Raw genomic sequence first — 26,876 nt, 5'->3', positions numbered from 1 at the left:
TATTTATTTATTCATAGATGTATTGAACATCAACTGAATACTGAGATTTGAAATACAGAAATTAAAGAAAGAGTTCTCACCCTTTGGGTAAAACAGAAAAAAATGGTTGTAATATGAAGCAGCAGGACAGCTGAAAACAGTGTGGGGTGGGACAGAAGGGGCACTAGATGTTAGTGAACATCAAGTGCCAAGGCAGAAATCTCAGCTCCAGTATGAGGGCTCTGGCTCTCCTTTTGGTCATTTAACATTATCACTATCTTCTATTACAAGTGAGAGTGGAGAGAGTCTACCTGCTATGAAATGGAACAGAGACTCAATTCCAGCTTATGGCTCTGCCTTATTCTATTATACATTTTAGAATAACATGCTGCTTCTGCACAAATATGGATTTTAGATATATCTTTAAAGACATCCCAGTAAGTCCCTAAAGTACGGAGTCGTTCTAAATAAACAGTTCTAAATGAACATTTACAGAAAACAAACTCTGACGACAAAAAAGCAAACTCTGACGACATAAACTTAAAAATCAAAATCTGTATTGTTTTCAAAATAAAATATACTAACAAAATAGTTTTACTTTTTATTTGCTATAATGCATAGTTGATAAAAGATATTTAAGTCAATAAATGTAATAATCACTACAAAGATATGCTTTGGATGTGCTAAAAATATAGTTTTCAGGACATCTTAAAAGATAAAATAGCTATGGGAATTAAAATATTACATATTAGAGCGTAATATTACACTTTCTATCTAAAGTGCTTAGGTAATAAATCTGAAATTATAACCAGTTATAAAACTGGGCAAACCTAAAACAGTGAAAAATGTTCTGCTGCTATTATAAAATATAATCCCAGTGTGATCATTTATTATATTTTTTTTCAAACACATTCTTGTACTGTTGTTAAAGCAATAAATAACAGGGAAAATATATATATATATATATATATATATATATATATATATATATCCAAAAGTAACAGACATTAAACTCATTTTATCACCCTCAACATTTTCTTTTATTACAAAATAAACATTTTAAAACCTATAGTTAAAGGCAGATATTAAAAATGACATTTTGAAATATGAAGCAGTTATGTCTTCCTCAAGAACAGTTTTGAACTAAAGGTACATGACTGCAAACAATGACACCTAGAGTTCCCCATTTCAAGTAACAAGCCCTTAAGGCTCTGTGTTGGTTGTGGCCAGGTGAAAAGTCAGCCTCAAGGTAAAGGCAAGAAGAAAACCATACATACAGGGTGGGCAAAAGTAGGTTTAGAGTTGTAATACAAATAAATAATACAATTAATAAATAAGAATACAATAAACTCTGGTTCCCATACTCACACCTGTAAAACTACTTTTGCCAATACTGTATACTCTTGGCAATAACCAAGGAATACACCTTAAACTTCATAAAAGGGGGGAAAATAAGAACATAAGTTTGAAACTCTGAAATGCCAATGAAACAGAAGGTAGGAGCGTGCTTTCTCATTCTATGTCACACTGTACACCAGTGATGGCGAACCTAAGACACACGTGTCAGAGGTGACACGCGAACTCATTTTTTTGGTTGATTTTTCTTTGTTAAATGGCATTTAAATATATAAAATAAATATCAAAAATATAAGTCTTTGTTTTATTATGGTTTCAAATTTCAAAAAATTTCTATATGTGACACGGCACCAGAGTTAAGTTAGGGTTTTTCAAAATGCTGACACGCCGGGCTCAAAAGGTTCGCCATCGCTGCTGTACACACACTCCAACTCTTCAGCTATCCAACCTGCAGGTGACAGTCCAAATAATTCTTCAGCTGCCCTAACCACTTAGTGCCGTGGTCGGCAAACCACGGCTCGCAAGCCACATGCGGCTCTTTGGCCCCTTGAGTGTGGCTCTTCTACAAAATACCACGTGCAAGCGCACACGTACAGTGCGATTGAAACTTCGTGGCCCATGCGCAGAAGTTGGTATTTTGTGGAAGAGCCGGTATTTTATGGAAGAGCCACACTCAAGGGGCCAAAGAGCAGCATGTGGCTCGCGAGCCGCGGTTTGCCGAGCCGCAGTTTGCCGACCACTGACTTAGTGCAAACCAAATGTTAGTTAAAGACTTTTGTCTTCATAAAGTTCATGCAAAACCACTGGACACTGTAACAATGGAGTAAAAAACTCATAGGGATAAATAAAAATATTCCTCAATTATCTACACTAAAAGAAAAAGATGGATATGAAAGATAACGTAGACCCTCAGTGTATATTTAAACATTACCATGTTAATGACTCCTCCTGAGAGGCACTCCAGCATTCCACTAAACCACTATACATTTGTAATACCTTTCAGTTATTCATATTGTTTATTTACCAACTAGTGTCCTGGTACACAAATTCATGCACATTGAAAGGAAATTAACTAGAGAAAATATTTTAATATTGCTATTCGCCCTTTCTCTATAAAAGAAGTGTCAACCAAATTCATGATCAACAATGACAGATGGAAACACACACGTGTGATTGGTGCCAGCAAGAGCTTTATATGTATTGCACATGCACAAGTCAACTTAGCCTTTTATATGGAGAGAATAAATTTGCTTAATTAGACCTGCTTTCTGATTTAGCTAAACTTTTTTCCAGCCCAGTGAAGCACCCCAACTTCTCTTTCAGGTAATTGTCAGCAGAACAGCAGTAAATATCAACACCAAGCAGATTATTATTGAAGCTCACACAGGGAGAACAAAGGGTAAAATATTTAACTGCAGCAGTTTTTGACTATATTCTGCATAGTGAGAAAACCTGAAGTCATTTTCAAGTTCCACCATTTCTTACTTCTTTTCAGTCGAGTCAAGTTTTCTAAGCTTTCTAAATCTCCATTTTCCTGCTAATGAAAAGAAAATAGTATTCCACCGAGTCTCCTATCTACCTACGCCAGGACTTCTGTGAGGATCAAATGACATGAGGCACATGAAAATACTTCTCAGAAATTTGGTTAAACTGTAAAATGTTTGCATCTGGGTATAAAGCAAGTCGGGTTCCTGGGCTGAAGAAACTCCAAGGAGGCTAGTCGCTAGGGAGAGGAAGCCGGGCGTTGCCATGTGACATCATTACCCTGCACCCACAGCCACTGTTTCTGGGCTGGGCTGTGGGCCACATTTTGCGCCATGGGGTCTTGGCAGCGTTGGCTGCGATTTGGTGGGCTGTCACTCTGGGGTGGTGGTGGGGCCTGTGTCCCACTTGGCAGAAGCCGAATGTTGGTTTGTCAGCACCAGATCTGCAGTGCTGTTTCATTTTAAATGGCCAGTGCGTGCCATGGCAGCTCCTGAGTTGAGCATCTGCCCCCGGTGGTCAGTGCATGTCATAAGTACTGGTTGGATGGTCAGACGGTCACTTAGGCTTTTATATATATAGATAGAAGATAGATAATCTGCCTTGCTCCAAGAAAATTCTAAGGCAGCTTAAAATTTTTATGTAGTGTAAAGTATAAAATGAAGATATAGATATAAAAGGGGGGAGAAAGGTAGGAAAATAAAACACAACCAGGGTTAAGGTTTCTACACAAAATGCAGTTAATCACTGAAGTTGAAAAGTAAATAAGGCTATTAGCTTCTGGACTACTAATGTAAAAAGAGAAAACATTATCTATTTTAAGATTTGCAGAAGCCATAGATATTGGCAGTTTCTATCAATACACAGTACCATCATTCTCCTACTCTTGGTTCTCTAAGGATCTGTATATTTTATATCCCAATTAGTTGTAACCAGATCTTTAAGGATTAAGAACTACAACTGGATACCTACCTGGTATACCAGGATAGCCTACACTTGACCTAACACAGATCTAATATTAAGCCCTCAGTAAATACTAACGTGAACTGCAGGGGAACATGACCTAGAATTAGGTAGAGTAACAGTGCCAATATGGCATTAAGAAGGCAGACATGTACAAACACTGAGTGAAGACCTGTCAAATATAAAGAAATCCTTTACCTGGATAAGTGCTAATTATAACATATGTATGCAAAAGCACACACACTAGGGAGTGTGATAGAAATCGCTATACTAAAAAAAAAAGTTACTTTTCAAAGGTTCCAGCTAAATACTGTCTCACAGAATTCAAGTTAAACATAGTATAAATAATATTTGAGATCGCCTTGCATGTGATTTTTTATTTTCTTTTTTCTTAATTGAATCACAAATAGCCACAAATGTAATTTTGAGTTTATTTCTCTAGCTACTCACATATGTGAAAAAAATAAAGAATGAAAGATTTAAAAAACCCTGGGTTTAAATCCAAATCAACCATTTCTAGTTGTGTAACCCTGAGCAAGTTGCTTAACCCCAGACATCCTAGAGTGGTTAAAAAGACTAAATGACATCATACATAAAAATCCTTGAAAAGCTACAAAATGCTATATAAATATTACTACAATGACCAATTAGGAAAACAATTAGTGCACTGATGGCTCTTACTAGAGCAGCAGTCACCAACCGGTGAACCGCGGACCATGAGGTCCGAAAGGTTGGCAACCGCTAGTTTAAGGAAACCTTTGGAAGAGCAGTCGCCAACCAATGGTCCACGGATGACTGGTGGTCCATGAGGTCCGAAAGGTTGGCGACCACTGTTCTAGAGATCAAAACTATTTAGACACTGTCCCCAATTTCTATCTCAATGCCTTCTTGTTCTTTGATATAGTTTTGAAAAATGTTTTCAAAACACATTTTCCCTACATACTATTTTCATTACTATAATTTGGAAAATACATTTCCTCTATTTAATGGCTCTCACCAACAGTAAGGTGAGATAATGGTTAGGTACTGGCCTCTTCTATACTGGGAATACCTTAACTAATTTATTAAGACAATGAAAAGTAAATCAGTTATAGGATTTACAGTTTCTGATTCAAAAGTTACTATAAAGCTACAGGTACTGTAGCTAAAGGCTTTGTGGTACTGGCATAATGACAGACATATAGGTCAATGCAATAAAATTGAGAGTTCAAAAATAAAACTTCACATTTAGGATCCATTCATTTTTCAACAAGGATGTCAAGAAAATTCAATGGGGAAAATGGTCTTTTGAGTAAATGGTACTGAGATAATTGGGTATCCACAAGGAAATGAATGAAGTTGATCCTCTGTCTCACAACATATACAAGATGAATCAGAGACCAAAACATAAAAGCTCAACAAAAAACACTCAAAGAAAAATATAGGCATAAATCTTCAGCGTCTTGGATTAACCCATGGTTTCTTAGAAATAACACCAAACACACAAGCAAAAATGGAAAAAATATATAGATTAACTGGACTTTATCAAAATGTAAAACTTTTTTGCTTCAAATGTCACTATCAAGAAAGTGAAAAATATAGCCACCAAATAGGAAAAGTTATTTGTAAATCATATATCTGATACAGGACTTGTATCAAAAATAAAGAACAATTACAACTCCATAGTAAAAAGACAATTTAAAAATGGACAAAGGACCTGAATAAATATTTTTCCAAAGAAGACATAAAAATGGTCAATGTGAAAAGATGGTAGTCATCATTACTATCCATCATAGTAATTAATGCAAATCAAAACCACAATGATATACTGCTTCACACCTACCAGGATGGCTATCATAAAAAAGATAGACAATAAAAATTGCCCAGGCTGTAGAAAAATTGAAACTCTCTCTCCCCCTTGAAGGGAAGGGAAAATGGTGCAGCCACTTTGGGATATAATCTGGCAGTTCCCCAAAAGGTATTATATGATCCAGCAATTCCACTCCTATAGAAATGAAAACTGATGTCCACACAAAACCTGTACAAAAATATCCACAGCATTATTCATAATAGCCAAAGGGTGAAAACAACCTAAATGTCCATCAACAGATGAATGGATAAATAAAATATAGTATATTCACACAACAGGATATTATATAAGTAAAAAGAAATAAAACACTGATGCATGTTATACATGCATGAACCTTGAAAAACATTATGCTTTGTGAAAGAAGCCAGTCACAAAAGACCACATATTGTATGATTCCCTTTATAATGAAATGTCCAGAATAGAAAAATCCACAGAGACAGAAAGTAGAGGAAGGCTGCCTAGGGCTGGGTGGTGGGAGAGTTGAGATGAAATGAGGAAGTAGTAACTGCTAAGAGATATGGTGTATCTTTTTGGGGTGATCAATACATTGTAAAATTGATTATGATGGTTACACAACTCTGTGAATATACTAAAAGCCACTGAATTTTACACTTTACATCTCAATAAAGCTATTACAATTATTCTAAAAAGTAAAGCAGAGCCTGTGTTCAATGAATTGTAGATCATTGAATCATAGCAATAAAAAGTGAAAACTGCTAGTAAAACGTAACTACATCCTCTGTTTTAGTATTTCCTCCTTTTACTTGCTAACGTACTAAATAAAAAATCAAAACCCAAACCAATCATTTTACTGTAGTCTCTACTTTCAAACAGTAGTAAGAATCTCTGTCCCATTTCCATGCTCATAAAACTAATACATTTAGAAGAGGCAGCAATTCCACCTGTTAGAACTCTGTAAAGGTACAGCATGAATTTTACCCATTCAATCCAGCTAAGCTGGTGTGCGAGGCACCGAGGTACTAAGCACTGCTAACCAACAGCTAAGCACCTTCAACTCTGCTGGTAATATGAAAACATTTATGAATCTGCAGAGACCTCAAAATAGAGCCCTTGCAAATCTTATAGGCCAATTATGTTACCCATGATAAGAGCTGAGGCCAAGCAAATATATCCACTATTTATAGGAAATACTTAAGTATAAAACCAGATTTCACCCAAATTATGTATAATTTTCTATGCATATGGCTTCACAGATGAACAGAAATTCTGTCTTAGGTGTATCACAAAGTTTGGTTTACAAACATTAACTCTTACATTGTAATTTTTTTAAAACTCATAATCAAACTCAGCTTTATTATAAAAAAATATATTGTTGCTTTTTTACCCCAAAGACAACATGAAAGAAAATTGCAAGATGTACAGGCATGTGTTTCCTATACAAAGAAATAATTCAACCTATTAGCAAAGTATTTTGTGGATACTTTTTTAAAATAATGGTCAGGTTTCTTCAAAGCCTGAAAAAGAATTAAACAATAACTTCCTCTAAAAATGCCATTAGCGGTTCTCAACCTGTGGGTCGCAAACCTGTGGGTCACAACACCTTTGGGGGTCAACGACCCTTTCACAGGGGTCGCCTAAGACCATCGGAAAACACATATATTAACAGCGGTTCTCAACCTTCCTAATGCCGCGACCCTTTAATACAGTTCCTCATGTTGTGGTGACCTCCAACCATAAAATTATTTTCATTGCTACTTCATAACTGTAATTTTGCTACTGTTAGGAATCTTAATGTAAATATCTAATATGCAGGATGTATTTTCATTGTTACAAACTGAACATAATTAAAGCATAGTGATTAATCACAAAAAAATATGTAATTATATATGTGTTTTCCGATGGTCTTAGGCAACCTCTGTGAAAGGGTCATTCGACCCCCAAAGGGGTCGCGACCCACAGGTTGAGAACTGCTGCCTTACATAAACTTATCTACCTAAACTGAGTGATATAATTCAGGGAGATTTTACATCCACAACACGTTCAATACTTAAACACAGGCTAGTTAGTTCTTTCAATATGATTCCAAGAATTGCTTAACTGGGCATCATGTAAGAGATGCACCAAAATTCGGAAGTCCATCTCTGACCTGACATACACACAAAACTGGGCTCTTCTAGTCTGTTAAGGTTCCAGAAAATAATACTAAACCACACTTTAAGTGGGATGCGACACCCACCCTCTCCCACTGAGACAATCGATAAAAATCCTCCTCCACTCCAACTGCCTAAAGGGGTAAACCCACAGATGTCTCCTCACACCTCATCTCTATCTGTGATAGCAAGCTCGCCACTACCCAAGCAACCAAAAGGTTTGAGAGGCATGCATTACCGGGAAATGTAAGAAAAAAAGGGAGTATAAGGGGAATGGAATTTTGACTTCTTCTATGAGGTCGATAGCTTTAATTTACTAGACTTCTAGAAATTAATTCATTATAACCATTAGGACAGATGTGCAGTCAGCACAGAACTTTAAAAATATCAACTACAAAAGCACTGTCAAACTTTATGCTAAAAATGAATCAAACTAAAAGTATGCTCTACCTTCTCTTTCTGAAGACAGTAACCACATTCTCAATGAAATACAGATAGGCAGATTTACTATAAACCACAATCAAATATTTGACACCAAGCAATGCAAAACCACAGTAATCCACTTAACAAACACACTGAACACACCTGTATTAAGGAGCACAAGCACATAGAGAACGTAGAACTAATCACCACCTACCAATCAGCAACAGCATAGAGGACCCTTTACTTGCCAAAGGAGAGCGCCACATCCAGGAAGGTGCGGACAGGACCTTTATCTCTGCTCCGTTCCGTCTAATCAACTACTCTGGATCAATAAAAGGAGCCGAAGCCACTGCACCACAGACTTCGCACAAGCTCTAAAGCAAACTTATCGGTATCCAACCTTCACACCATTAAGTGGATTTCCTTGCAAAGTCCCATAAGCTAACAAATTAATCAAAGGAGATACAGGCACACCTCATTTTATACTAATAGTGCTTCATTTTACTGAGCGTCACAGACATGTCTTTGACAAATTGAAGGCAAGACCTTCTACCAGCAAAAGATTATTACTTGCTTTATTGTGTTACTCCCTTAATTACGGTGGTCTGGAACAGAACCCACAATGTCTTCAAAGTATGCCTATACCGTTGTACAATGATATATATGTCAATTATATCTCAATAAAACTGGGAGAGGGTGAAAATACAACAAAATAGGTATCTTTCCTGAAACTGTTCGAAGAGCTTATTATGTATAACATCACATTTAAAAATGCTGTTTATAAAAAGCTTATGTAACCAGTAATGATATCATTAACTAAAAAGGCTCAATGAAAAAGTAAATCTCCAAATTTAAAATGACACTATAAACTTTTCTTTTTTACTTTAAATAGAACCATGGTTTAATTATTTTATTTAAATAATAACCATTATGTATTTTCTTTCCTCAGACAAGTTTCAGGCATGTTTACAATATTTTGGTTTAATCAAAGTTAAATTATTATCTATAATAAGTCAGGGCTAAATTAGAGTAATATATTAGAAAATAATATATCTGATAGCAAAGTTGCAGTCTAACCATCATATAATATTTTATGTGGACCTCATTTATCAAAAATAAGCCTTAAACAAGCTCATTTAAACCAAGTAGTTTATTTTGCCAATAATCTGTTGTCGAAATTTAAGCAAGTATATTAGTTGTCTATCAAAAATCTATTGTTTGTAAAAAGATTACAAAAATAATATATGTGGTAAAATACAGCTTATTTAAAAACAAAGGTTCAAACAAGTAAAGCAAATACTATCCTAAGAAATGGGATTTTAGGTTTAATTCAAACTGGAGTTCTTCTGCAATCCATTCACATGAATTGGCCACCAAAGCCTAAATAATTATCTGCCGGTATGAAACAGCTTTGATGTAACATGTCTTAAATGCGACAAAAAGTCTTATTGTTCAATAGTTTTACCTAACAAAAAAACGTGTTCTATTGATTAAAACATTCTGTGAACATTGTTACAAGTTTATATACTGTATACGACTCTCATGTAAAGAACCAAATTATATTCACCACCAACATAATAAACCTTAATAGAATTTTTCCTACACAAAATAGCTGTCAACTAGCCAACTATCAATATATCCATCTGAAAATTGTCAATTTCACTAATATCTGTAGTTGCTATCTTTACTTTCACATAAAAGTAAGATCAGTAAAACCGGAAATCAGACCAAACAATAAATTCTAATGCATTCAATACTGGAAACACTTTCCTGTAATCTACCCTCTCACCATCAATCCACAAAACTACCAATTTAAACTATGAAAACTCTGTATTGGCCTGGTTCCAACACTGACCTCGGATCAAACCGAAAGAAACGTCTTAAAATAGCCAAACAGCCATCGCCCAACTACTGCACCAGACTGAAGATACAGCGTAAAGCTGGAGGTTATTTTTCTCGTCTTCCTCCGTGTACCTGTGTATCATTAATCATTTCCAGGCAAGTACTTATACTTCCTATAAGTAAATTCTGACCAGAAAATTGATGACATGTGGTCAGAAAGGAGAGAGTGTTTTAAATTTAATATCATTGCTTCAACTCACCCATTCTTACTTAGTCACAACTGATGACTATAAGAAATAATGTAAACCAGGAAGAACGGTTTAATGTTTTGCCACTTTAAAAAATCAATTTTCAACAAGATAACAACTGAATAATTATCAAACAGCAAATATTTTAGTTACACTATTATTCTATCATTAAAGAAATCATGTAAGGCCCCAACACCTCTTCAAGTAAAAGATAATTGTATTTGTTACCCTATAATTTCATTATTTTATTGTTATTTCATTACTCTTTTTGGCAACTCCATTCTACCACTACAGACATACTTGCTGAATACTCCATTTATGCACAGAAATAATAACCACCACTGTCTTCCACAGTCACTTAAATCCAAACCCAATGTTTTTACTAATAAGACTACAACAGTTGCACATCAGACCAACAGTTCAATGATAACCTCTGCAAAAGAAGAGAATAAATAAAAATCCGCAAGTACTTACCTACAGTTGGGAGGAGGATCCAACGTAATTTCTGCAAGTTCCTTCTGAATTCTTTAAAATAAAGACAAAAAAAGTTATGTTAAAATGTCTTCACTCTCTTAACATGTCATTAAAAATGTTATACTTTGCCGAAACCGGTTTGGCTCAGTGGATAGAGCGTCAGCCTGCGGACTGAAAGGTCCCGGGTTCGATTCTGGTCAAGGGCATGTACCTGGGTTGCGGGCACATCCCCAGTAGGAGATGTGCAGGAGGCAGCTGATCGATGTTTCTCATCGATGTTTCTAACTCTCTACCCCTCTCCCTTCCTCTCTGTAAAAAATCAATAAAATATATTTTTAAAAAAATGTTATACTTTTACACTAATATTCCCATTTTTGTTTTTAATTTGAAATAATACGTATAAATCATTATATACAACTAGTAGCCCTGCGCACGAATCCGTGCTTCAGTAGCTTGCTGCCACCCTCTAGTAGCTCTCTGCCCACTGTCCCGCCCTCGTGTAGCTTCCTCTGCCCCCCCTCCAATAGCTTGCTGCCCTGTCCCCTCCTGTAGCTCTCCACCGCCCGCTTGTAGCTTGCTGCCCCAGCCTCCTGATTCGTGATCCGGTCGTTACTCGGTCGGTCGTTATGCTTCACAGTGTAACGGCCATTTGCATATTACATCTTTCTTATATAGTATAACAAAAAAGTACAAATTTCTACCACAGTTTTGACAATGCACCTACAAAAGGGTAACAAGACTGGCCACTATCACTTCATGCAGCCTGTGGAAGGCAGCACTGCGACTTAAAACTTCCTTAAACCACTGAACTGATAACACTAACCAAATGTTCTAGTTTAAATTGGAAACTTGTGCCACATTATATATGGATCATTCCAGCTTCTGATTTGTACTAGAACATTCCCATATAGGACTGAAAAGATGATCAGATTAAACTGCATCATAACATCCTGGTTGATCCAATCAATTGAAGAAATGATTATCAGGGTCACATTTCCACACCTGCCACTACTACCAAAATGCATATGGTGTTCCTCTCAGAAGCACCCAGGCTGGAACAGGCTGAGTGAGGCTTTCAAGTCTGGCACTATTCGACCTTCTGCTAGAACTGTCCTATTAGTATGTGAATCTTCATTTTAATGTCACTGCATGAACTTCAGGCAAAGAAAAAAAGGAATTTTTTTTAAAAACTGTGCTATTTTCTTTGATTTTTTAACTGTACCTAACCCCTATATACATACACAATAACAGTGCTATACTTAGCAAGCTCTCAACTATTACTCATGCATTATTAAATGCAGGCTTTATTAAAGTAAATACAAAAAAAAAATTCTCAAAAGCACTTCTTCTTCTTTGCCCTGGTTTTTAACTATGAGATTCACTACTGCTGGATGCTTGCTGTCTGGTAATTACTGTGATAGTATATGGGATGATAGATGACTACAGTGCCTTAAAAAACAAAAATGTGAACAAAAACATTTACTCTCAATTTCATTCTACATCTTTTTCAAGACAAAAATATGAGCTATCAAAATATATGTGACTCCTCCAAGAGGACTGGCACCAACCACCTAAAGAAATCGCATGCTACTAATATAATTTTCACTTCTCTGAACCATGTGACTCAATGTTGGGAAGGCATTATAAAGTAGAGCAAGACTGATTAATTCAAAGTCAAAAAATGTCATTTTAACTCTGCCATGCCATTAATTAAGAGTTCGGGGGGGGGGGGGGTAGTGGGGGGGAACCTGCTCAAACTGCTCTTTCCCTCTCTCTTTCTCAGCCGCAGTTTTCTGTCCTATAAAATGAAGAAGTTCTCCAGGACAAATTCCATGATCTCTTTTATTTTTAAAACATTATTTTCACCCTGGCTGGTTTTGCTCAGTGGATAGAGTGTCAGCCTGGTGACTGAAGGGTTCTGGGTTCGATTCTGGTTAAGGGCACATGCCAGGGGTTGCGGGCTCCATCCACCGTGGGTGGAGGGTGAAGGGCATGCAGGAGGCAGCCAATCAATAATTCTCTCATCACTGATGTTTCCATCTCTCTCTCCTTCTCCCTTCCACTCTGAAATCAATAAAAATATTTTTTTAAAAACAAAACATGATTTTCTCCTAATAGGATTCTATGATGTATTTACATGCACATAAAGCACAGATTGCCCACACTTAAACGAGTGACATCTCAAAGATCTGATCCAGGAGAACACACAAGACTTATACAACAACTAGAGGCCCGGTGCATGATAATCACGCACTGGGGAGGGGAGGTTGTCCCTCAGCCCAGCCTGCGCCCTCTCCAATCTGGGACCCCTCGGGGGATGTCCGACTGCCGGTTTGGGCCCAATTGGACATCCCTCTCACAATCCGGGACTGCTGGCTCCCAACTGCTCACCTGCCTGCCTGCCTGATTGCCCCTAACCCAGCCGTGGGCAAACTACAGCCCGCAGGCCGGATCCAGCCCGTTTGAAATGAATAAAACTTAAAAAAAAAAGACCGTACCCTTTTATGTAATGATGTTTACTTTGAATTTATATTAGTTCACACAAACACTCCATCCATGCTTTTGTTCCAGCCCTCCGGTCCAGTTTAAGAACCCATTGCGGCTCTCGAGTCAAAAAGTTTGCCCACCCCTGCCCTAACTGCTTCTGCCTGCCAACCTGATCACCCCCTAACCACTCCCCTGCCAGCCTGATCAATGCCTAAATGCTCCCTGCAGGTCCGATCGCCCCCAACTGCCCTCCCCTGCTGGCCTGGTCCCCAACTGCCCTCCCCTGCCGGCCTGGATGCCCCTAACTGCCCTCCCCTGCTGACCTGGTCGCCCCTAACTTCCCCTGCCCACCAGCCTGGGCACCTCTACTGCCCCCCCACCCCCCGCGGCCTAGTCACCACCAACTTCCCCCCTCTGCCGGCCTGGTCACCCCTAACTGCTCCCCCCTGCCAGCCTGGGCACCCCCAATTGGCCCACCCGCCAGCCTGCTCGCCCCCAACTAGCACACCCTGCCGGCCTGCTTGCCCCCAACTGCCTTCCCCTCCTGGCTTGCTCCTAACCGCCTCTGCCTCAGCCCTGCCACTATGGCTTTGTCCAGAAGGATGTCCGGAAGGTCTCCCAGTCTAATTAGCATATTACCCTTTTATTAGTTTAACTAGAGGCCCAGTGCACAAAAATTTGTGCACTCGGGGGGGAGGGGGGGGGTCCCTCAGCCCGGCCTGTGCCCTCTAGCAGTCTGGGACCCCTCGGGAGATAACAACCTGCTGGCTTAGGCCTGCTCCCGGGTGGCAGAGAGCAGGCCCAGTCCCTAGGTGCAGTCCCTGGTCGGGCTCAGAGCAGGGCCGATTGGGGAGTTGGGGCGCCGCCCCGTCATGCACAGAGCAGGGAGATTGGGAGGTTGTGATGCCACCCTCAGTCACGATCAGGGTAGGGCCGATTGGGGGGTTGGGGCACCGTCCCCTGTCACACTCAAGGCAGAATCGATGGGGAGGTTGCGGCGCCACCCCGTCATGCACAGAGCAGGGCCAATCAGGGGGTTGGGGCACTGCCCCCTGTCACTCACAGAGCAGGGCCGACCAGGGGGTTGGGGAGCACCCCCCCCCCGTCACACACAGAGCAGGGCCCATCAGGGGGTTGGGGCTCTGTACCCTGTCACACACAGAGCAGGGCTGATCAGGGGGTTGGGGCACCGCCACTCTCACACTCAGGGCAGGGCCGATGGGGAGCTTATGGCTCTACCCGTCACACATAGAGCAGGGCCCGTGTGGGGGAGGGGGGGATGGGGAGCTCCCCCCTATCAGGCACAGAACAGGGCTGATCAGGGGGTTGGGGCGCCTTCCCCTGTCACAAACAGAGCAGGATGGATAAGGAGGTTGTGGCCCCGCCCCCTGTCACACACAGAGCCGCAGGGTGATCACGGGGTTTGGGCGCTGCCCCCTGTCACGCTGATCCCGGTGCCGGGAGGCATATTACCTTTTACTATATAGGGTAGAGGCCTGGTGCATGGGTGGGGCCAGCTGGTTTGCCCTGAAGGGTGTCCTGGATCAGGGTGGGGGGTCCCCACTGGGGTGCCTGGCCAGCCTGGATGAGGGGATGATGGCTGTTTGCATCTGGTCACACAACCTTTAGGGTGGAAGTCCCCACTGGGGTGCCTGGCCAGTCTGGGTGAGGGGCTGAGGGCTGTTTTCAGGCTGGGAGTGACTGAAGTTCCCAACCTCTCCTTTTTTTCTTTTCTTTTTTTTTATTCTGGGCCAGCTTTAGCTTGAGGCTTGACTCCAGCTCTTAGGCCTCCGCCTGAAAGTAGGTTTCTGGCCTTTGCATACAATGTTGCGAATCTGCTGGCTGAAGTCCCGCGGTATCTGTTACAATGTTTGAAACTGCCCGCTTAGAGGCCTGCAGCCGCAGGCGGGGAACGTTGGTTTCCTGCGTCACTGAGGCAAGCAAGCCTCATGTTAGTTTCAAGCTGCCTGGCTGCCAGCTGCCATCTTGGCTGACAGTTAATTTGCATATCTCGCTGATCAGCCAATGAAAAGGGTAGCGGTCGTACGCCAATTACCATGTTTCTCTTTTATTAGTGTAGATGTTCAGACAATTTATTGGTCTTTTACTATAGATAAAGCACAGAAGATGGGTAGTAACTGCACTACACAATGTAAATGTGATTAACATTGAAGATGTAAAATTAAGTGTAGCTAGTAGAACCAGCTAAAAGTGGATGGAAGGTGGGTGTGAGTAGATGGAAAGGAGAATGGGTATTAATATCCCCAAAGTAGGAAATCAAGAAATATTGTTGAAATTTGAAGGAATAAGAAATAGTGATTATTTTTAACTGGGAGGAGTAAAAAGAAAGGAGGAATAGGTAAACAAGCTACATCCTCAAATTTCATAGCAAGGAGTCAAAAGATATTATTCATGTTAACAATTCAACAGATAGATATAAATATATTATTTAGAGTTCTGCAGAAAACTAACAGAAGAATTACACCCAGAGACAGCCAAAAAGAGTTTACTTCAAGGAAATAAAATTAGAATAGAAGGGTGTTTGGACAGAAAACTGTTGCTTTCCATTAAAAATGTCTCTGTAATATTTAATTTGTTACCAGAAACATGAATTACTGTTACAAATTGTTTTTAAACTAAGAGGAACAAAAGAATAGGCATTCAAAAGAGCATGTCAGAGGAAACTATTTGTAACATAAAAGAACTTCTTTGGGAATTTTCAAATAACTCATCTTGCTTTATACTTACATTGTCCCTTTTAGTTCAGAAAAAATGATATATCATAATTTGCTGCCACAGAATTCTATTTTGGAACTTGAACCCCTCCAGACTCTATAATTCCAAGTCTAATTATTCAATACAAAAAGCAATTTACTGATAAACTTGACAACTCTGAGCAATGAGATAATACATTATACCTAAAAATGGTTGTATTTCTGTTAACAAAAAAGATTATACTAAGAATTGCTATTTAAACGGTTGCAAGATGTCCTGCTGTTTTCAATGACAGCAATTCAATTCTATCTCAAAAGTTGTGATCATAGTATATATTAAGTTTCTCAGTCTTGACATGCGGGATAAAGAAGGTAGCTATTTCAGGCACTATCCCTTAGAGTGAGGAAAAATGAAAAAGTATCAATAATTTACACTTACAGTGTACCTTTCACAAGATGACCTTAGACCATTAAAAGTGAATTAATCTCAAAGAATTCTCTAGGTATTACTGGTTTATCAGTCCCCATTTAACAGATAAGGAAACTAAGGCTAGTTATTGTAAGCTGCTAAGATGAAAGGTAATTATCTTGCTAAATCAAACAAACAAAAAGACCTCTCTCAACAGAACTTTTAAGACAAAATTATTTCTTTAGACATAAATCAACTGGACAATTGCCTAAATTTCCCATTTCTACCTGGCAGTAGCACTTCTATGGTTATTATGATACAGAATTTGGCAACTGCACATAGTTTCTGAAAAAAGTCAGAAGCAAAATACAGACTAAATTTCAGTGTGTAAGATTTCACATAAAACCTAAACTGTTCCAGGTATGATAAAAGTACTGCTTGTGACTGTCACTGCTAAAAAGGAGGAGGAGGGGATAGTGGCAGGGGAATAACAATCTTGATTCACTGAGACTTAACTGAAGAATATGGTAACAATACTAGTGGCCTGGTGCATGGATTCATGCACATTGAAAGGAAAGTAATTAGAAGGTGGCCGGCCGGGCGGGAGTGGGTGAGATGGACTGGACATGCCCTGGAGCCAACCTCCTGAGGTCCCTCCCCAGCCGGGCGCTGCCAGCTCAAAGGGCATCTGCGGAGTGAGCGGGGACCCTCCGGCAGGTGGGGTCCCTTGGCCTGGCCTCCTGGGATTGGGCTGAAAATGGCTCTCCGACATCCCCTAAGGGGTCCCGGAGTGTGAGAGGGCACTCTGCAAAGTTGCTGTCATACAGGGTGTGGAATGCAAATGCAAGTGTGCAGTGAAGCAGATTCGGGGCCGACAGTGCCCCAGGAACAACATAACCCACTGCCGAAGGAATCCTACAGGCCCTGCAAGGAATTGGGCTCCCTCCTCTCTGGTTCTGGGGTACGTCAGCAGCTCCTGCACTGAGCATCTGCCCCCTGGTAGTCAGTGGCGTCATACCTACTGGCCAGTCAGACGGTTGCTTAGCCTTTTATATATATAGATTATACAAAATGGAGACAATATGAAGCACTCATTTTAACATCAACATAATGGATTAGTAGTTCAGAAGAATTAAGCAGTGTATATGTAGTCACATGTTTTAGGTTAAAAAATTTCAGTAACTCATTCAGGGCCAAGTAGAACCTGACTATGTGGACATGGGGGTTTTTACAGAGGCGTTTTCTTGGCAGTTACTTTAAAAAAACAAAAAAAAAACAAAAAAAACACCCTTCCCACCTAGATGACTTTCTGTATTCCCCTACAGACTGCATTCCTCAGTTATTTGAGAACCCTTATTCTGACCAATTGAATCAACTGGTCAAAGCTTCCAAAATGAACTTATTCTCAAGAAGAAAATCATGCAACTAATTACTAAAAACTTTAAATCTCATAGTAGCATCTGAATTAACCTAGAAAACACAGAACCATTGCAAATAATAAACCTCGAGTTTAATCCTGAATGGTGACACAGTAGACACCCCCCATTATCCACAGGGGATACTGTCCAAGATCCCCAGTGGATGGATGCCTGAAACTTCAGATAGTACAGAACCATAGATGTACTAAGTTTTTTCCCTATACATATATATACCTATGATAAAGTTTAATTTAGGCAATTTCATAGGTAGAAGAATAGTTCTTACCACGGATCTTAACAACTTCAGCCTATGATTTTTTTCTTAAGTTGAAAATTTTCACCTTTTCACTTACAGCAACACTTTATGGCTTATCTTTGGCATATCGGAATTGCCAGCATCACTACTCTTGCACTGTGAAGCCATTATTAAGAAAAATAAGGGTAATTTGAGCACAAGCACTGGGACACCACAACAGTCTATCTGATAACCCAGATGGCTACTCAGTGGCCAAAGAACAGGTAGACAAAAGGATGATAAAGTCCCAAATGGGAGTCAGATTTCATTATACTACTCAGAACAGCGTGCAACTTAAAACTTGTGAATTATTTCTGAAATTTTCCAATTACTATTTTCGGGCTGTGGTTGACTTCAGGTAACTGAAACTGCAGGAAGAGAAACCGCAAACAAGAGGAAACTACTGTATATACAGGTGATCGCTGAACAACACTGGGGTTAGGGGCATCAACCACCTCACAGTCGAAAATCCATGTGTAACTTTTGGCTCCCCCCAAAACTTAACTAACCTCCCTTGGTATCACAAGAGATTGGTTCCAGAACCACCTCTCTTATATCAAAATGCATACATGCTCAAGCCTCTATATAAAATGGCATAGATCGATGCATACGATTGGCCTTCTACATCTTTTGTTCCAACTGTGGAACAAAAACAGTACAAGTATTTATTGAAAAAGAAAATCTACATATAAGTGGACTTATACAGTTCAAACCCATGCTGTTGAAGGGTCAACTGTACTATATATCTGTGATTCTAAGAGACCACTGACTTAAAAAAACATTTTTTTTATTGATTTCAGAGGAGGAGAGAGAGAGATAGAAACATCAACTCCCGGTCGGGGAGTTTATGGGAGACAACCGATCTATGTTTGATCTATGTTTCTCTTTCACATGGATCTTTCTCTTTTTCTTCCTCTCTCTCATTCTCTCCCTTCCTCTCTCTGAAATCAATAAACATATCATCTGGTGAGGATAAAAACAATTATACTTCTTACTTTCACCAATGCAAAAATACCAATTTCTATTACGTGACAATCAGATATACACACACACACACACCATTTAGCCCCTATTTAAAGGGTAGGGGGAGAAAAACTAGGTTTATATAATCTACACTTTGTACATACTGTAATAAAATGAAGTAAAAGATGACCCATGTACTTGAAAAATCTCACGTAATCTTCACTTTCACACATTATACAGTTTACTCTCTTTCATAAGCAGAACTTGGTATTTGCTACATCACCCAAGAAATACGATTTTTGAGGTATTTTATGGTGGTGCTGCCAGTCAAGAGAAAAGGCAGGGCCTCATGAACACAGACAGGAGTCTTTGCTGACCAGCAGTCCTGGGCAAGCAGAGCACAGACTGGGCAGAAGCCCTCTCCAGAACCTACAGCCCACAGACCTGGCCAGCCCATCCTCTCTCCCCCTTTCCTGAGAAGCTGAGAGGCCCTGTGAAAACCCTCACTGGAAGCTGAGGGCTGGATTAAAGTTTCCTCACTTAGAGGGCCACAATCTGTACCTGAATATCTCTTACCCACCCACCCCCAAACTCCTTTCTTTCATCTCATTTTCATATTTTCTCCACTCCCACCTTTCTAATCCATCCTAATTCCACCCCCTATTTCCCAGGTGCAGGTCATTGTGTGTTGTAGCCAAGTAGCAGAGGGCTAGGATCAGTCAACTGAAGCTCTCTGGACTTGTGGTGTGATAGCAAAAATAAATTGAACATGCCCTAACCGGTTTGGCTCAGTGGATAGAGCATTGACCTGCGGACTGAAGGGTCCCAGGTTCAATTCCAGTCAAGGGCATGTACCTTGGTTCCGGGCACATCCTCAGTAGGGGGTGTGCAGGAGGCAGCTGATCCATGTTTCTCTCTCATCGATGTTTCTAACTCTCTATCCCTCTCCCTTCCTCTCTGTAAAAAAATCAATAAAATATATTTAAAAAATAAAGTAAAATAAACTGAACACTTTCCCCTGCACCATCAAGTTCTAGTATAGAGGTTTAAAGTTCAAGTCTGACTTCACACAACTCCTTCAACAGAGGTCAGGAATCAGCAACACACTTCTGGGAAGGGGAAACTGACCACTAGTCAATGGAATGCTGACCACTCACCATCACTCCAACTTCTCTCCCTAAAAAGTCATGTCCCACCAGGGGGCCTGAGAAGGGTCTTCCCAATCCTGAGGATTGACTAGGCCAGAGGGAAACAAGGCCTATTAGACCATAATGGTTTTTGATCTTTGGGAAAGGAGTTCCCCCTAATCCATACTCTCCAATAAAATATGAAGCTATCATTCAGTATTTTTAGACTGCTTAAAATTTACAGACTGCTTTTATATATACTTCCTTTTTAATATGAAAATTAAAACAAAACAAGAATATTAAATCACAGGATCAGAACTCTACTAAATTTAATTCTCCTTTAAGCTGTTTTCCAAGAGATATTCAATAATTTAACAATATGAAAGCAGACTCCATCTGCTGAGTCCATTGACATGCCAGTGATCATAAGCAACTGATGTGGCAATAGAGAATCATTCAAATAGCTACCTTCCAGATGTATCTATTTTCTAGAGAGAAAGAAAATCTTTATCAAGACTGACCCACTGCCTAATTTAATGAAACCAAAGTGCTTTTGTTGTAAACTCTGGCATTTCCCACTTTATGAACAGGGAGTAGTAGAAAATATACAATCATTCAGTAACTACTTTAATAGGTTCCTGCTCTCTACTCTGTATTACTGAACAGAATAAAATATTTATGGTCAAGTGACTATAAAGCAAACCATCACACTTTTACATGCATTTTCCTGTACATGCTCACCTACATAAACACACACAAACACACTATGAATATGTATTTTATTAATTTGCCATGCTATTTCACTGACTTTAAATACCAAAAAGTTGACCTTGCATAAACTAAGACCATGTAAAAGAAATAATCTTGAAGAAGAAAAGTCATGAACTTCATGGTCCACAACCAAAATAAAAATGATTAAATGCAACTGAAAAATATAAGACAATAAATTGATACTAAAAGTTAAAAGTTACAATCACTAGGGTACCTTTTAGCACTAGTTGACAATTTAGCAGCTGTTTTGCTGGATAGTTTCCCCTCCTTTTTCTTGGGCTGAACTTGTTCTCTTTCTGGTTCCTGCTGAACACTTTCACGCTGGTCTCCATCTGAACTTCCTCCACTAGTGCTGGGACTGTCATCAACTCTTTGGGCCTCAGTGGACATTTTAGATCCTAATTTAAAGAAGCAAAAAGCATTTATTTAGTTATGGGAAAACTATTAACAAGGTGCCTCGAAAATAGAGAGGAAATGAGCCTCAAAGTAGAACAAGTAATGCTAATATAAAATGAACAAATTGGTCATTTACAAAAGAGCTTTGGGAATTAACAAAACTTTCATTCACTGAAAATATACTGAGAAATGAAAACATATAAAATATATACACAAAATGTTCACAGCAACATTATTCATACAGCCAAAAGGAGAAAACAATTCAAATGTCTACTAACTGATGAATGAATAAACCAAATGTGATATATCCACATAATAGTCTTCAAACACATAAAGGCATGAAGCACAGTATCCACATGCTACAACATGGGTGAGCTTTAAAAAATATGCTAAGTGAAAGAAGCCAGTCACAAAGGACCCTAAACTGTATGATTCCACTTATATGAATGTCCAGAAATAGCAAATCCACAGAGACAGAAAAGTTGATGAGTGGATGCCAGGGACTAAGAGTGAGGGAAGAATGGGGAAGAACTGCTAACAGGTACAAAATTTCCTTTTGAGGTGGTGAAAATCTTCCGAAATTAAATAATGGTGATCTTGCACAACTGTACATACTCTATAAACCACTGAGTTATACATTTTAAAAGGGTGAATTTTATAGCATGTGAATTATACTCAAGAAAGCCATTACTATAAAAAAATGAGGGCTCACTTTCCACTAGGCTCTGTGCTAGGCAATTTGGTCCCACAAACATGAGAAATTTGGTCTAATGGGTAAACCAACTTGCTAAATAAACACTATCAGGTTAATAAAAATCAGCTACAGAAACAGGAAAACGAGGGACACTTTCCCACCCACATACAATGAACGCATGCTCAGGACAGGGCTAAGGTTAAAATCTTTCAACTAATAGATCGTTTTCAGTAACCTTTGCGATAACAGAAGAACAGAGGCCTGCATGATTCTAAATAAAAACTGAACCGTACCAGGGGGTCAGCATTGATCCAGCAATATACCAGCAACCATGTTTCACAAGAGATGGAGACTATATTAAGACACTGAAGGATTCCTTTTTTTCCCCCCAGTCTGAATGAAATATCCCTCAAGGCTTTCAAATTCCCTTTGCTCTGAGTTCATGTTCCCCAAGCAGCTCTGATTGCCAACTCAATTTCCTCAGTACCTTGATACGCAAGTAGCTGTTATAATCTAAATAGCAGACATAAAAAAAAAAAAAACTGCAGTTAGTGAAAAGGAATATCTCCTTTCAAATGTCATTCTATCATAATTAATTCCTGAATTTGAATACTAGAATACATCCCTTAAGACCCAACTAGCTTAGAGTGTACTGACAAATCCAAAACTAAACTGACAAAGCTGATGTAGACTCTAAAAGGGCCCCTTGCTCACCACATTACTGTCACTTAATAACCACTTTGAGCGCAATATAACTACCTTCTCAAGCACTCCTCTTAAAAAAAAAAACTAAACTACTTACCTATAAGAAGTGACCTTAACACAAAATATACCTTTAAAAATCACAAATGGAACAAATTCCTTTTGAAAAGATACTGTATTTCTCCTAACGAAATTACGACTTGAAATAAACTATATTTGATTTAATCAAAGATAATTATTAAAATGTAAAGGATGCCTCAAATAAAGCACTGTTTTTTTATTATTATAATTAGTCCAAATGTATAGCTAGCTGACAATGATGAAAACTCATCATCACCAAAGATTCAACTTGTAGCTTGCTCTATCAAAGAGATTTCATATTATAGGCCTTTAATGGATTGAAATTTTTATGGCAAGACAAACCAAAAAGCACTGCAAGAGAATGAAAAATTCAGGAAGCACAGAGAGGTGAAGGGTCCAAAGAAAACATGGAATGCTTTCAATGAGCTATCACACAAATACACCACCACCACCACCCCTCTCAACTCCAACAGTTCTCTTACCCCACCCCCCAAGCCAAACCAAAATAGGTCTGCCCAAGCAGCTCTGAAACACACTGACAGGGAAATCTGACTGCTTCTCTACCTCGTCTGTAAATGGAGAGCATCAGTCTCCACAGCTGTGACATCTTTTATGAGCACTTAATATGAAACTTTAATCTATTAATGTCACTTAATAGAATACTGAAATTTTATATCAATATGTTTCACGTCTAGCTCTAACAGTCCTAACACATTTCTCGCTTTTTTTTTCTTCATTTTTATTTCATTTTAATTCTCATCCTTGGACTCAGGATTGTTCTCAGCTTACTTCTTTCAGTTACAATATATCAGAAGTTTAAAACCTTGTAAGTATATACATAATAGTATTTAGATAGAGCAGATGTGCATGGAGTCAGAAAGAGAAAAATTCTCAGGGAAAGGCCCCAAGCTATTACAAAATGCTACCGGCAATATTTTAAGCAATGTAAAATGAGTGAGAAATCACTTTGTACATCTTAAACCAGAAGCAATTCATTACATGATAAATATATGGAAACCTAATAAATGAAATAAAATTATTTGTTATGAAAGCTGGAGCTTTGGTTTAATAAACTATGTCTAGAGTTTCATTATATTTGTACATTTCATTAGTTATAAAGTTACATATTTTTCTTAATATTCTTATTTATGTGCATTTATATACTATCTAACAATGCCATGTGTATATAATATTCAGTGATATAATTAATGAGCTATAAACTGAAACCCAAATTTCATAAACTGCTCCAGAATAGCAGAGGACTATTAAAAATACTACTTAAAATACCCAAATAGATGTATAAGTAATATAGTTTCAGAATAAAGGAAAAAAATTCCTTCCATTTTTGACACAAGATACTTATTTCATCCAAATCTTCACCTAGGAATGGTAAATTCATCTGAGGTCACTAATAACCACTACAGAACCTTTTAGAAACAAAGCTTTCATATCTTTTTCAAATATCGAAAGCAAGGCAAATTTCTGTTGGGTTTGTTTTTTGAATGACTAATTACAGAAAAAGTGTTAAAAAAATTACTGCACCATCCAAGCGGCAAACTTATTTTTATGAAAAAAAAATAGTCTATAAGCATTTTAATTAGTTATAAGTATGAAGCCGGTGTTTGTCTAAAGTGCAAATGAATAAAAATTCCTGAATTAAAACTCTTTTGCCCTGGCCCGGTAGCTCAGCTGGTTAGGGTGGCCTCCTCATACACTAAGATTTCAGGTTTGATAGCAGGTCAGAGCACAAGCAAAAATCAACCAATGAATGCATAAATAAGTGGAACAACAAATCGATGTTTCTCTCTCTCAAAAAGTCAATCAATAAATAAAAATTTTAAAAACTCTTTAAATGTTTTCTAAACGCATCATTTTAAAATTTTCTTTAAGATTAGTTCCTAAATAGCTACTTTAATCCAAACATCTAATCTAGAGGGAAGATAAATTTAAATTCCAGGTCTATAAATAGAGCAACTGATCAATGATAGTTTCAAAGATATTAAGATATTTCAATATATATTTTTACTTTGGACTCAGTGTAAAACTTAGTTTCTAAACATAAAATAGTAAAGTAGACTTTCTTCAAATATGTGCTAAATTAGTGATATTGTTCCTCCTTCAACACACAAATTACCTAAGCCTGTATTAGCTATGCACTCTATGTTGGAATTACGGTCCTGGGAATTAGCAACATATAGTGAATGAAACGCACATGTTCCATAAAAATGAAATAATTTGGTTATAAATATTATTGATAACATAAAGGCAACTAAATTCACTCCATAAATCCGGATTACTGTCCAGATAAGCCTTATAACTGTATCTTATGGTATAAAACTGCAAATTCAAGTGTTCTTTGGAGTTTTTAAAACAGGAACACGCTTAATTCTGTGACCTGATATCCCTCTATTTGTCTTCCTACTCACGTTGCTAAACTTTTCTAAAATGTAAAATAATTTCTATTATATGCACATCTAGCAATATCCAGCTTTCAACGTGTGTGTAAAGATATTTACACAGGAAATAATTACGGAACACCGATTTTTTTGAGAACGATGCTATGCTCTGGGGAAGATGGAATGGGGTATGACATTATAGGAAAACCCTCCATCAAGAGCATCTCTGCCCATACACCAAGGAGCTTCCGAACTGTCAGAGTAAACACAAATATTTAGATTCCAAGGTCCAGACTGAATTATCCCATATTCAAAATCGTACTTTTTAAAGAACCATGGATTTTAAAAAAAAAAAAAAAATGAAGGTAAACCGCAGCACTTCCTTTTGTACTTTTAAATAAAAATGTTTGAGTAGACTCTCAAGTATACACGATACAAAACGATGAATCTTGAAAACATGCAAGGAGGTCTAACAGCCACGGAGCCTCGGATGCTGTCTTTCTAACGCGGCCCTCATTTCCTTAAGGGAAGATGGATTGGACATTTCAGGTTTGGTCGTAGGTGGGGGGGGGGGGGGGGTGCGGGGGGGCAGCCACAAGAAGCTACGCTTTATCTTCATTAGAAATGGTAAAGGGCAAAAGGATCAAAACATGATGAGAGGGGGAGAAGTGGAGGGGGGGGGGCAGAGGGATTCTAGTTTCCAACCCGGCCAGGGGGGGCTGCAGAGAAGAGACCAGAGGGGGGGAAAAAAATGGGTTTCAGCTTCAAAGTGTGACAAGCGCCGGGCTTCACAAAAGACCAATACAACACACACTCCACACCGCTGCACACACAACCCCCACCCCCACCCCCACCCCCAAGGTCCTCCCCGGGCGGCCCTCGGGGGTGCGGCGGCGGCGGCACCGGCCAGGAGGCACACCATGTGCAGCAATTATGCAATTAGGGAAAACAGCCCAAGATCAAGCCGGGCACTTTCCACCGTGACATTTATCCTGTACTTTTTGCAAAGACTTAGTTCCAGGATGCGGCTGGGCGAGGGAAGGGGCTGGAAGGGTGGCGGAGGATGGGGAACTGAGAACAGCAGGGGGTAGAAGATGGGTAGGGAGGGGAGAGTCGGGAGGGGGGCGGGGGTGGAAGGGAAGGAGGGGGAGGGGTGGAAAGGGCGAGAAACCGGGGCAGGAGGCTCGAGGGAGGGGGCGCAGGGAAGAGGCGCGCGGGGGAGCGGGCTGGGAAGGAACGAGGGCGCGATCGGCGCGAGCGGAGACCTGCGACGTGGAGGGGAGGTGAGGGGCCGCTCGCCAAGGAGAGGACGCCCGTGGGGGGGGGGGGGGGCCTCGACGCGACGGGAGCGAATACCTGCGGGAGGGGCGCCGCGCAGGTCGCCGGCTCGAGCCCCAGCGCGGGGCGAGAGGGCGGCGGGGGCGCGGGGAGGAGGACAGGGGAGGCCCCGAGGACGGGGTGTCCCCACAGACCGTCTAGTCCCCGAGAGCCGGACCACGCACCGGACCGCCCGGCCACGCCTGTCCCCGCCGCGGTCGCGCCCGCCCGGACTCACCCTCCGCGCCGCCGCCGCCGCCCCCGGCCGTCCCAGCTCCGGCTCCCGAGGCTGCTGCCCCCCACACGCTGCGGCGGTGGTCGCCCCGGAGTCCTGGAAAGTGAAGCCGCCGCCTCCGAGAGCCGCCGCCTCCGCCCGGCC

General features: G+C 39.8%; 1 protein-coding gene across 1 annotated transcript in view; it reads right to left on the bottom strand.

Annotated features, from left to right (window-relative positions):
- LOC308529600 (ubiquitin-conjugating enzyme E2 E2) overlaps positions 1-26,876 on the bottom strand; it is a 240,282-nt gene extending 213,406 nt beyond the window's left edge. The window contains exons 1-3 of the mRNA XM_081105794.1: positions 26,736-26,876; positions 21,126-21,309; positions 10,728-10,778 (exon numbers count right to left, since the gene is read on the bottom strand). Of these exons, the coding sequence (XP_080961920.1) occupies positions 10,728-10,778; positions 21,126-21,301 (227 nt within the window). The 5' untranslated portion in view covers positions 21,302-21,309; positions 26,736-26,876. The remainder of the gene's footprint in view (positions 1-10,727; positions 10,779-21,125; positions 21,310-26,735) is intronic.

Source organism: Myotis nattereri, assembly GCF_964212035.1.
Source record: "Myotis nattereri genome assembly, chromosome: 14".
NCBI classification, from domain to species: Eukaryota; Metazoa; Chordata; class Mammalia; order Chiroptera; family Vespertilionidae; genus Myotis; species Myotis nattereri.
Note: the sequence above shows the minus strand (reverse complement) of the source record. Positions and strands in the feature narration are given on the sequence as shown.